This window comes from Chroicocephalus ridibundus, chromosome Z (genome assembly GCF_963924245.1).
Source record: "Chroicocephalus ridibundus chromosome Z, bChrRid1.1, whole genome shotgun sequence".
NCBI lineage: Eukaryota > Metazoa > Chordata > Aves > Charadriiformes > Laridae > Chroicocephalus > Chroicocephalus ridibundus.
The window spans coordinates 58,375,110-58,388,383 of record NC_086316.1 but is presented as its reverse complement, the minus strand read 5'-3'; the positions used below and the strand labels follow the sequence as shown (position 1 = coordinate 58,388,383).

Genomic DNA, 13,274 nt, shown 5'->3' with positions numbered 1-13,274 from the left:
AGTGACAAGGAAAGGTAGCAGAATGCATACTCCCTAACAATCCTCTCTGATGGAAAGTACACACTTATATAGATTACATACATACACATACGCACACACACACAAAATACAGTTTGTATATATATAGTGTGTATATATATGTATACCATCACCAATCTAGGCACTAGATTGGAGCTAGGGACTGAAAGTATAATTATTAGGTACTTGTCCCAGTAGTAAGCAGGGGTTTTTAGCCATTTCCGCTATCACAGGTGTTTTTTGAATCATCATTTTAGAGTTCCTACAATTTTTGCTTCAATTACTACTCCTTCTTTGTGCATTGATTGATTGTCTAAATTTTCCATCTTAAAGTTTTGTGACTGAGCCTTTGGCTTCACACAGTATCTCAAAGATAATTCCACAGTCTACCCTGGTAGGAGGAAGTGATCTGTTTGCAAGCAGGTTTTTAAGATGCCTTCTCTTGTCCACAGCCTAACTAGTTCACAGCGATGTGCTTTTATCTGTCTTTAGAAGCAGGATTATCTAGCACGGAGCTTCCTGAAAAAGAAACAGTAGAGTCTTTAGTAATCCAACCACCTTCATGCTATCCACCCATCATTTCCAAGAATGGTGACATAAATAGCATCGACACGTCACAGATGACAGAGGGAAAATGTGTCTAGTTTTCCAATGTAGCCTCTGCCTCTTTGGGTAGATGCATGTACACAAACACAGACACACACACACACGCAGAAAAGTGCATCCCTCAAGAGGTAAGGCAAAACGTAGCAGCCTTAATTAAGACGAACCAAAATTCATAACCAATATTTTAGACGAACCCCAAATTCAGGAGAAACTCCCTGTATGATCAGCGGAACATAAAATTTTGCCAGAAGGCAATTATTAATCTGCCTTGTCACACTGTACCATTAGAAAGGCTTGGAGCACTCTTGGGTGTCAATTACTCTGGAGACCTAGGGGGTTGTTGACATTAGTTCTATAATTAGTTTTATAGTGGAGATTTTGCCCACCTGTTTAGAAACAAAAAAACCCTAGATTAAGTCTATAAAACTGAATGTAATTTGGAGAGTTGTCAAAGGTCTTTCCTCCCCCAAATCTGCCAGGTAAATATCGCTGGGATTAAAACAAAGAAAATAAATTAATCTCCACCTTCTTATTACAATACAAAGTGAGAGAAGCCAGGAAACGGCGCAAAACCTGATGGTACACGGTGTCCTCAGATCACTTGACCATTGTTTTCTCTCACAGCAGCACATGTTAATGATACAAAGAAGTTTAACGTTTTTTGGCTTTGGCTTTTCATGTCACAACCATAATAAATGTGCACATTATTGTTTGTATTGCCATGTCCTTTAGATGCACCGCCAATTTCTAGCGCCAGCGCATGCACAGCCAAGGACAAGATTTTGCCCACAAATAGCCTGGCTGAATTAAATTAAGCAGAAACATCGCCATACAGATTCAGCTGTGAAGTAGCGTGTCATGGTACAGCATGTTTATGTTGCAAAGATGTTGTATGGGCCAAACTTGATTTAAACCACCAGTTCTACCACAGGAAGACCAAAGCTTCTTTGTTCTCCACTAACCAATTTAATTATGTTTTAAAAGGCCTTTGTCTTATTAGGGCCTAAGACGTCCTTAGTTGCATTCAGTTAAAAAAATCCAACAACCTCCAAAACAATAAAACAGACAATAAAACGTTAAAGCCAGGAGAACAGGAAGAAATAAAGAGAACTGGTTTTCTGTTTGTTTTAAGGAATTTGGACAACACATAAAAAATCAAATATGATGAAGAATGAAGAAACGAGTTTTAATGTGGACAGTACCCAAGCCTCTCCCTTCTCCCGCTGCCTGCAGCCTCTAAGCCCAGTTACAAAGCCACACAGAACAACTCCATTTGGTGAAGAATTCAGACCGCACCTCTCACATTTCCGCTATGGTCCTCCTCCTCTTGGAGACATGGAAACATTCCAGGGTTCCTTGGAAGGAGGGTCTCGGAAACGGAAGAGCATGCCAACAAAAATGCCTCCTTCCATCGCTCTTGAGGGTTCCTCGTCACCACCAGGCAGACCTGAAGATCACAATGACATAGGCGCTTCCAGTCTCCCCTTGGTTTTCCAGCAGCCAGCACAGCCCAAATACAGTTCCCAGATGATCGACCTTTGCAACTTTGGTTTTCAGTTCTACAGAACCCTGGAGCACTTTGGAGCCAAGCCAATTAAGCAAGAACCAGTGAAGCCTAACATCGCATGGCCCAGTAGCCCAGCATTCATGCAGGCTCCTTACCCTTATTACCCTAAAGTCCACCCTGGCTTAATGTTTCCTTTTATTGTGCCACCAAACTTTCATTTCAGGAACCCCTTTCAAATGAAAAGACCTCCAGAGCCACCATTCAGGAGGGCTGAAGTAAAAGAAAGTGGTGAAAATAAACAGAAAGTGGAAAGAGTAGATGTCAACCTTCAGATAGATGACAGTTACTATGTTGATGTTGGGGGTGAACAGAAACGCTGGCAATGTCCCATGTGTGAGAAGTCCTACACATCCAAGTACAATTTGGTGACCCATATCTTGGGGCACAGTGGCATTAAGCCACACGCTTGCACCCGTTGTGGCAAGCTTTTCAAGCAGCTGAGCCACTTGCACACACATATGTTGACACACCAGGGCACTCGGCCACATAAATGCCAGGTGTGCCACAAGGCTTTCACTCAAACCAGTCACCTTAAGAGACACATGATGCAACACAGTGACATCAAGCCTTACAACTGCAGGATCTGTGGCAGAGGCTTTGCCTACCCCAGTGAGCTGAAAGCACATGAGTCTAAGCACGAGAGTGGCCGAGAGAACATTTGTGTGGAGTGTGGTCTGGACTTCCCAACCCTGGCCCAGCTGAAGAGACACTTAACAACCCACCGTGGCCCTATACAGTACAATTGCACTGAATGTGATAAGACCTTCCAGTACCCGAGCCAGCTGCAAAACCACATGATGAAGCACAAAGACATCCGCCCCTACATCTGCACTGAATGTGGCATGGAGTTCGTGCAGCCCCATCACCTCAAACAGCACTCCCTGACTCACAAGGTAAGCCAGCACGGGTTGCGCTCTCACCTTGCATGGGAAGGTAGCACAAGGATTACAGGCTACTGAGGATACACGCTTGTACCTCCTCGAAAAGAAGGTAATTGGTCTGTAGAGCCTCGTGCTGGCCCTTTGCCAGCTGGAGAGTTTTATGCGGAGCAAAAGCAAAAGCCCCAGCGGTGCTGGCAATAGTAGAAGGTGGACTTCTCTGTCAGTCTTCAGAAAGTACACGCAAAACCCACTTTGTGATAAACAGGAATCCAATTAAACCACCTGTATGACTTCCCAAAACTGTATTTGCACCTCTCCGTTTCTAGGTTTTATCTTCAGAATGACCTTCTGTAACATAGCATAATTTTGTAGAGCTGTAAACCCCCCCCCGAAATCTTAACAGAAATTCTCTACTGAAAACCAGCTCTATCGCTTTCTTTAATTGGGAAGTGTGTGGATTTGCAATAGACTGTGTGTATGCAGCAAAAGAAAGTATATCATTACTCATCAGATTTTGAATAATCATTGTAATGAGACATTTAGGGAAATAAAAAAAACCAAAACCAAACCCTAAGAAAAACCCCCCTTTGTGCATAAATTATCCAGAATGCCTGTTAATAAAAGTGGACAAGCAGGTCCGTAATCCTAGCCAATTCCTATTAAGTGGCAGTCTTGCCACTGCTGACAGCAATGACAGCAGAGTCAGTTGAGGTTAGGAGTAGGCTTTGGAAGACATCCAGAAAAATCACTTTCAAAAATAGGAAAAATATAACTGTTCCATTCAAGAATATCTGAAATTGGCACATCCACCATTACAAAAATGTTAAGACAAGTCAAAACCCTGCACATTTTATAAAAATTTGCTTCCTGCTTGCCATATTTTCCATTTAACACTTGGATTTTGGCTTTTATTTGAAAAACATTAAAAATACTGAAAGCTACAGCATTTCAGTTCTATAGACACATTTTCTTTTAAAAACCAACAACCTCTACTTCCACATTTGCTTTTTCTTCCTTACTTCATGATTATAGTTTCTGCTCCTTCTGGAGATTCCCTGGTCTTTGGATTTACCATGCAAAATTCTACTAATTTAAGACTTGGTATTTTTTTTTTGTTGTTGTCACAGGAAATGCAATGCCCCTGAGCCTTTAGAGAGCTTCTGCTTCTTTGTCCACAGCTGCAGGTGGATTCAGCTGTGAATATAATTAGCAGTACTTAGCTGCCCAAATGCAGCCTCACATCAGACAGGCAGATACTTAGAGCCGCTGTTGGTGTTCACAGTTTAGCTTTGCAATTAACTGTGAAAACCACTGACTGGCACAAAAGTAGAGATTGTTTCAAGTCTTCTTTGTAATGGGAGCCTTCAGGAAGAGTAATTGCTCTCTGCATTTCACTAGTAAATCCTCATTACCTTCAGCAGGTTATACTCAAACTCTCAAAGTGTGTAGTGGTAAATTCATTGGCCTTCATAGCACCTAAATGACTTTTTGAGGAGCTGGCAGTTAGACCACATAGGTGTGAGCAAGAATATTGAATTATGCGTCAGTAAATTGACTGGGTGGCATAAAAGGCACTAGAAATGGTCTGTAAACATCAGAAAAAATGAGATCACTCCATTAGGGTTAGTGCATGTCCCACTAAAAGTGAACAGTTTTTTCTCATCATTGAATGTAACACGTTTATCCTTATTTAGTGACATTGTTAGACTCCTGCTTGGTCACTTCAGATTACTTTCTATAGCTTTCTTCAAAAGATTACTTTCCATAGCTTTCTTCAAAGGAGGGCTATGCCTTTTTCAGAAGTCAATGACGTTCAATTATCAAAGGCAAGCACTACTTTAGTCTCTTAACTGCTTAGCTTTAATTCTCGGTCAAACATGAACACAAAAGCATACACGTTTGACCGATCCTTCACATAAGCAGCAGCATAGGACAGAGAAGCTCTCCTACTGACAATGTCTCATTGGTTTGTAAACTTACTGATGGAAACAAAACTCATTATTTCATTAAGCTTGTGTTTTGTTTTCCTTCTCTGCTTCTCATATTCTTGTAAGAATTTGCCAGGAAAAAAATACATAAATACCTATTACTTGAGCAAATCTTGTTAAAAGTGAAATAATTTATTACCTGCTTCGCTAATGCAGAGTGAATAATTCACAATTGCTGTACTGAAGATGAAATGATCTAGAAAATTTTCCATCTACAGAATTTTCTGATTTTTTTCTTTTCTCACAGGGTGTGAAAGAGCACAAATGTGGGATTTGTGGCCGGGAATTTACTCTGCTGGCCAACATGAAGCGACATGTCCTGATCCACACCAATATCAGAGCCTATCAATGCCATTTGTGCTTCAAGAGCTTTGTGCAAAAGCAGACTCTCAAGGCCCACATGATTGTTCACTCTGATGTCAAACCCTTCAAGTGCAAGGTAAGTGCATTCGATTGCAGAGGCATTAACCCACTGCATATTTCTGTGATACTATCATCTTGCGATATAGCAGAATTAGAAAAACAAGACCTGTGAACACATACAGCAGTAGCATTTAAATTAACATAAACCAGCCTGGTTTTCTTTCTTACATAGCATGAAATAATGGAGGTAAATATCTGTGGTTTACTCCCTTCGCCTTCAATACCAGTAACTTTCATCCTCAAATATTTTTTTCTGCTTCATGAGCATTTAAATGCTATGGCAGTTTGAGGACAATAAACATACCTGACATTTGCCAAGTACAGCCGTCCAAACAGAAGTCTAAGTGCTTAATAGCTTGAATCACTGACTAAAAACATAGATCAAGTCGTGCACCCCACAGATGACCATGGAAAAGCCGTAGCCACTACTTCACACAGCGATGTGATGTGACAGTTCCGGGAAGGACTCAAAGAAAGCCACTGCAAAATACAACTGCAGAAGGGATTTGAACGGGCCAAGTGTAATTACCAGACTGAAATTCAGGGCAGGACATCAGCAGCTGAACAAAATAGCCTCTGAGACCATTTGGTCTTTTTAGGATTCTGTGCAAATTCCAGTTTGCTGCCTCCCTTGCCAACATTCCCTTTCCATCCCCTCTTATTCTCCATCCCCATAAACCTTTGAGGCTTTGGCTTTCTTGACCGTGCTTGTCTCTAATATCTTCCTTATGAATTATTCATGTTTATATTCTTACTCAGTATTAGACATTACATCTGTTCCTTTTGCTGCCTACCTGAATCATTACTGTAGTAACACCTTGTGAAGCCAAAGGTTGTAGGTTTTACCCCCACTTTGATCTGCTCTAAGAGGGCTATAAATATAGAGTGGAACATACTACCCAGTTTATGCCTAAATAACTGAAGATTGAGCTGGAAGAAATTTCTAGAACTCTTTCATGCAACATCTTTATGGAATTAAATACATTCTTAAAAGGAATGTTTCATAGAGAAGCAGAGCTGAATGAAAAATTTTAAATGGAATTATTTTCTCTTGAAAAATGTAGAACTTCAAAATGTCATAGGAAAATATGGCATTCAGTGATAATTTTAATAGGAAAATGTAAAAATTAATCTTTTTTACTTTCTCATTTTGCTTTGATAACTTTGAGGCATATCGCTTTGAAATAATAACAGCAAAGTCTTTCTACTTTCTGTTTAATTTTAATTTATGTCCTATTAAAATGGTCTTTTTTATAGTAGGACTTATGCTATTCTATATTGATAAAATAATTTCTGTTACTGAAATGCTTGGGTAGTTCCATATCAAGTCTGCTGGAGACTTTCAGTCTTTGAGAACACCTGTGAAACTGTCTTTTGCTTCCCATTTGGTCAAAGTCCTCCTCTGACCCCTCAAATTTCAAAAAAGAGACTCAATTGTTTGATTAACTGTGCTGGATGCAGTATCTGGACCCACACATGTGCATGTGCATGTGCATGTGCATATTAGCTAAAAGTTTGTGTTCAGGTTAGGGTTTGATGATGACAGACTATTAAAACTTGGAGATGGCAATAGTTTGAACTGGGAACTGGAGTACCACGACTATGTTTTCCAGCCAGTAACAAAAGCTTTACAGGAACACCTGTTTTTGCTATTTTTTGTACTTCTCTGTCCCCACCCAATGTTCCTAGGAGGAAAGAAACAAGTAAGAAACAAGTAAGTGAACCAGTTTCTCCTGTGGCTGAAGTGGTACGAATCAACATCAGTGCCCTGAACGGAGTGGAGGTTGTGACAATAAGCAAAGGGAGAATCAGGAATTGCTCTTTGGTGTTAGGAGCATCCCTTGCCTCTCTGGAAGAGCCCTTGAAAGACTTGAGCAACTGTTTCTGGCTGGTATTCAGAGGGTTAAGGCAATGACCAGATAGCAGCCTTTTGGCACCAAGCTCCTCCTCAGCAGAAGGAAGGATATAGCTGTATGAACAGCCTGCTTAACAATGGCTCACATGTCCCCGGGGAACCGCCTGCAAATAGATTTCATCTTGCTTTCTCTTGTACTTTTCAAAGCTTCCTGTTTTCTCACGGTCCTTTTGGACAGTTTACAGTCTTTCTCCCTCTCCCTCTCTCTTTGAGGAAAGGAACACCCTTCTTATGAAGAAAAAAAAAAAAGAAGAAGAAGAATGCAAGGGAAAGAGAGCACAGCAGTAGCCTTTCTACTTCACCACATGCAATGGTTTTCTTTACCTTTTTCTCACAGCAAAAGAAAACAGGAGGCTTTCCTATGTGTCTAATCACAGCTAAGCACGGACTATCTGAAGTGAGGGAGTAGCAAATAGTTGTCCCTTCTGTTTCCTCAGCCAGCTGCAGCCTGGATCTGTGTTTGATTTTTCTCTGAAGAGTGAACTTCTCTGTAGCCTTTAAAGGCCCGAGCCCATGCTGCCTTGTTTATTTCTGTTTAAAAAAACCCCACCGAAGTGGTCTGAAGGAATTGGACCAACTGGTGCAATAGTGCTAATCCTGATTTGTAGAGGAAGCTTCTATGAAATTTACAGTTGCTTTTAGTGCTGAAGTCAGCAACGTTCCAGACCTCCAACAAAGAATGCAATGAAGTTTTCTCCAGCCCAGCCAAATACACTTTGCAGCGAATGTTTTGAACTCCACTTTTTTCCTCATCTAAAATCGTGGATTTAGATCAGGAGTCAAAACCAAATAAAGTGTAAGAGATAAGTACTTTGGGAAGAAAAAAACCAACAGACTGACAAATCTAGAAGGGTGATACTTCATGTGGTGGTGTAGGAAGACAAAATGTAGTGTTTAACTAATTCAGCTTTTCTAGCAAGTTGTACTGAAATCCATTTTACCAGCAAGTGGAACAAAGTGTGTTCAGCAGACTTGCAGCTGAGGTCTTTCTCTTCAGGGTTTTAGTTCTATTTTGCCTAAAGTAGACAGCCTAACAAAAGGTCCACAAGTGAACCATGCTGTTCCTGCAACCCCAAGATCTCTTGCATGAACTTTGCATCTCTCTGAGTGCTAAGGTGCTTTGTGGTGACTTCTGCTGGAGCTCCCTCCCATGCAACTGGCTCAAGATCATCTTTCACACTCTGCTGATCAGCGCTCACATCCCTGCCCTTTGACAGAGAAAGAAAATCTCGTACACCTTCCTAGTTTGTTCTGAAGACTCAAGCTCTTCTTTAAGCACTAGCTGTGAACGCCAGCTGGCTCTGAGTTGCTATATTCCAGCACGTGAGCCCAAAACCTGCTCCCTTCACCCTCTGGATCATGCAAATTCATCTGAAAGTTGTCTTGTGTTTTTTGAAAGGGATAGATTACCCAGAAACCATGCTACACAGAGCCATCGTTCTGAAAAACAATTTTCATATCTGCATTTCTTTCATTTTCCTGCCACACCTCTCCACTTTAGTACCATTTCCTCATGTACCCAGAGGAGATCTCAGGACAGGAACACAATACACATCCCTAAGACTGTGCATGACTTTGGGAAATGGAAAACCTACCCCCTTTATTCAGACACTCAAATTTTCTGTGGTCTAAGGAACTGTCTTTTATGAAATCCCCTGTCATTATGAAGAAAGAGGAATAAATGTTGTCTTGACAGAAAAAAATATAAATGCTCCTACTAGACCCGTTTTAATACTCAATACCTTATAAAGATACAGATTTGCAGGAAGTACTCTAGCCATTTACCTGTCCAACATGATTTTCCTTGATTACCAGTTTAGATAGAGAGGTAAAGGCCTAGCTATCAGAAACCAAAAGCTGGTGAGAGCACAGGTCAGCCACACTATGAGCAGATAACCAGAAGCCTCCTGCTGAGAGATACTAGAGGGGTATTATCATTGGCATTCTTGTAGCCAGAGAAATATGGACATGTCATAGGTCATTTGAGCAACTGTCTAGATACAGTCAGCTGCTGTTCTTCCTCGCTAATTTTCTGTGATCATCAGTGCTTCTCCTCTTTGTTTCCTCCCAGCACTTTCAGAGCATTTTTTTTGGTGCATTCATTACCCTGGATATAAGTCATTCAGCGTATTAGCTTTCTTTGAATGCAAAGAAGAGGCAGTCCTTTTTCCTAAGTGGATGGATGACACTTGGAATCAGATATCTTGCTTTTACAAATGAATATCTCATTTTCAGTGACTCTTTTTTTCCCCCCCTCTACGGTCTCAGTGAACACTTTGCTGATAAATGTATTTGCTGTAATGTTAATTTTAGCAAAGTCACAGAGAGCAAATCATGGAAGAGAACTTATGCAGCTGAAAGAAATGTTTTTTTAAAAGCAAGTGAATATTTCCAGACTCTTTTTGCAGCATTGACTCAGGTCTATTTTTTATTTAAAAACAGTACACCTGCAAATTTTTATATTAATGATTTGCTTCCATTCCCCCTGAAGAGATGGTTTAAAATGCATAGGATGCAGTACTATTTCACCGAGGATCATTCCACTATCTACATTTCATCCAGATATTCCAGGTCTTTGTGAATTTGAATAAAAAAAATACTGCAGCAGACCTTCTGTACTACCAAAATAAATTAAATTAGAAGTCAAATTAGAGCAAAAATTTGGTGGAATCTCAGTAATTGCTTTTCAGTAATTTTATCCAGATGAGTAAGCTGCTTGATGTAAGTTTCAGTTACTCAGTAATGGTGATTCTGGCTCATATAGTAATAAAGATCATAAAAACAAAAAATCTAAAGGTAAAAGTATTTGTCTAAAACCATTCCAAAAGAAAGAGCTGAAGCTGAAAGCAAACACAGAAGTTTGCAGAGGATGGAAATAGCCACTTGAATGTGAAAAAATTATAAATCCTGATAAGGAAAGACCACAAGACATGTAAGACTAGAAGCTTGTAATAGTGATGTCAAACTCTCATGTCTTGAAAATACGTTTGATTTATAAGGGACCAGACGATAAAAGGACCCATCAAGATAAACAACAACAATGAAAAACAAACCCCTTATTGTTTCATCAAAGGGAAACTTGCACGATCAATGGCTTGAGCTGGCAGGAACATGCTTCAGGGAAAGCTGAGTCATTCTTACAGCCCCATGACTGTTTAAATTCCAGCTTACTCACCAGAGACACTGAAACACAGGAGTTGGTAAACAGAAGATAAGAGGATCAGAGAAAAATGCGTGAGCAAGAAACAACGAAAAAAAGGAATTGTGCTTTCTAGCTTTAAGCAAAATGTGCAGCCATTTCATTTCCAGTTAAGGAGAAGTAATATTCTGCTTGACTGTTTCACAGAAACCCTTCATTGGTTTTATTTTGTATCTCCATCTCTGCCTGGCATTGTTCTTGATTATAGGCTGGATTTATAAACCACAAATGAAATGGTTCACCAGGGCAGAAAGTTATACTTTGAATTTCATTCAAGTTAAGAGCCTTCCAGGTTACGCACTTAAGCCTCTCCCCTCCTTATAACAATGTTCCCTGCTTTTGCAGAATCCTTGACTGTGTGTCCTAGTCACCAAATTAAAAAACGACAGCTGTGAGGAAGGTCCCGGATAGATCAGACTAAACCACACATTCTTGTCTGTAGGGCAAATTGCAGCCAGAAGCTGCCAGGGTTCAAGTTGAGAAGATTAGGTCCTGTTTCCTTTTGAAATGTTCTCATTGGCAGTACCCCTTTGAACTAATCATTTTCATTTTTACTTTTTTTTACAGCTGTGTGGAAAAGAATTTAACAGAATGCATAATTTAATGGGACACATGCACTTGCACTCAGACAGCAAGCCTTTCAAGTGCCTGTACTGTCCCAGCAAATTCACCTTGAAGGGGAACCTAACCAGGCACATGAAAGTCAAACATGGGGTCATGGAAAGAGGATTTCATTCTCAAGGTAATGTTTCTCAGCAAGGTTATTCTCTGGGAACCCAAATGGGCTTTGTACTACAGATCCACATTCTTGTACCATAGACCCAATGCTATTGGAAGAGATTGAATCTGGTAAGCCTGAGAGGTTGTTATTAACTATCTGTATTACTCCAGTGCAACAGATCAGAGATCCCCAAGATATCTAGATATCCCAGATATCTAGACTAGATATCTGATAACACACATGTACTTATTGAGGTGGATTTGTAGATGGAGACAGAATGAGACAGTATTTATGAGCACAAAGGAAACAATTTTAGTGCACTAAATTGCTGTTGTCAGGTGTTAGGGAGAATACAGTCAGTAGTGTGAGAGCAGAGGATTTATCAAGCTGTACAAAACGTTCTTGAATTTAGGTCGAGGGCTCCCCATCCATCACTGTGAGAAGGTGCAATATCCACAGCACTGCAGAGCTTCCCCCAGCATGTGGGTACCCTGAGACACAAATGGGAGCGAGCCGGTAGAGACTCAGCTGTAGTCAGGCTGTGGCACATGTAGTTGGCCAGGGGAACGATTGGATGACATAATCTTCCTGACTGAAGGTGTAGTTCCATTATTTTTGAATAAATATTAGTTTCAAGGGGCTTGATTCCCAGGGGCTGGCAGACCACAGCCTGTCAGCCACAGACAAGTAGATATTTTGCCCCAGACACATTTGGTTAGGAGTTTATTGTTTTTCTCTCATGTTTGAGGTACATCATAAATCATAAATTCATTCAAAGCTGACAGAAGCAAAAAATCTAAAAGATTTCATGTGTCTTGCTCACTGCTTGTTGGATTCCAGTCTGGAATGGGAATGGAAGCCTGTATGGCTCTATGTTCAGGAGCCTTTCTGCTCAAGATATGGTTATTCTGTACCATATTGACATAGATGATGTTAGGCAAAGGCCTTAGGCTCAAGACCCAGTTTAAAAAGAAGCATGTGGACAGGAGGAGACATTCCTCCCCCATCTCAAGTTATATGGATTTTTGACTACCCAGGGTATCCTGCAAAGTATTCCCTATCTCTCACCTACCAGATACATGTCCTAAAGCCAGCCTCATGCGTGCACGCATGCCAATGCTGTCTAAAGACATTGGGGAATTAGGGACGATTGTTTTGAGAGACTGAGTATCCAAGATATTTTGTTTGTTAAGACTTTCTGGATAAACAGTTCTTTCATGGGTAAGATTTCTTGGTGTTCCTCAAATTCAGGCTTTAGGCCAGCCTAGCATGTATGTAAACACACAATCTAATGACATTTGGCATAAAATTTACAAAGATCCTAACAGGTAATGAAATAAATGGCCCTTTCCCCCTTCCCCCCCCCCGTAAATCTATGGCATCACGCTATTTACACAATTACTTGTAATTGAAGACAGCCTAAGAGCTTTGCAGTGTACAGAGATTCTTCAGCCCTTGAGGACTATAGGACACAAGACAATTTGTAAGGGCTGCCACCTGCTCAAAAAACATTTTAACAATACAACCTATTGCAATATAGCAGCTGTATCTAATGAGGCTGCATAGATCCTGCAGAGGGTGGATTCAATTACTGAGGGAAAAAAAACAAACCAAAGCAAAGCAAAACAAAACAAAAAAACCCAAGTAAAATAGTGGGTTTCGTAGGTATTTGCTATTGGGTGAAATCCTCACCCCAGTACTGTCACCGCTCTTTTAGTGAAGATGGACTGTGCCTGCAGTGCCTGAATCTTCTTCAGTGCATCCCAATGCTCAGAGTACATTTGAATCCACAGATGCCTCCTAGGTAATGTCTGGCTCTTTAGCAAAAGAGGAGACACTCTGATGAATATTAAGACAAACCAGACCCAGGATTACACTCAGATTTACACAGCATGGCTCAAAATCATTATTTCTTTATAATGATTTCCTCAAACTGAAGCACTAGCTAGGGCATAG

The 13,274-nt window shown here is 40.5% G+C and overlaps 1 protein-coding gene across 1 annotated transcript in view; it reads left to right on the top strand.

Moving 5' to 3' along the window:
- The window catches only part of ZNF366 (zinc finger protein 366), a 35,315-nt gene that overhangs the window by 16,338 nt on the left and 5,703 nt on the right, over positions 1-13,274 (top strand). Inside the window, exons 3-5 of the mRNA XM_063320487.1 lie at positions 1,757-3,084; positions 5,308-5,499; positions 11,165-11,339. Of these exons, the coding sequence (XP_063176557.1) occupies positions 1,786-3,084; positions 5,308-5,499; positions 11,165-11,339 (1,666 nt within the window). The 5' untranslated portion in view covers positions 1,757-1,785. The remainder of the gene's footprint in view (positions 1-1,756; positions 3,085-5,307; positions 5,500-11,164; positions 11,340-13,274) is intronic.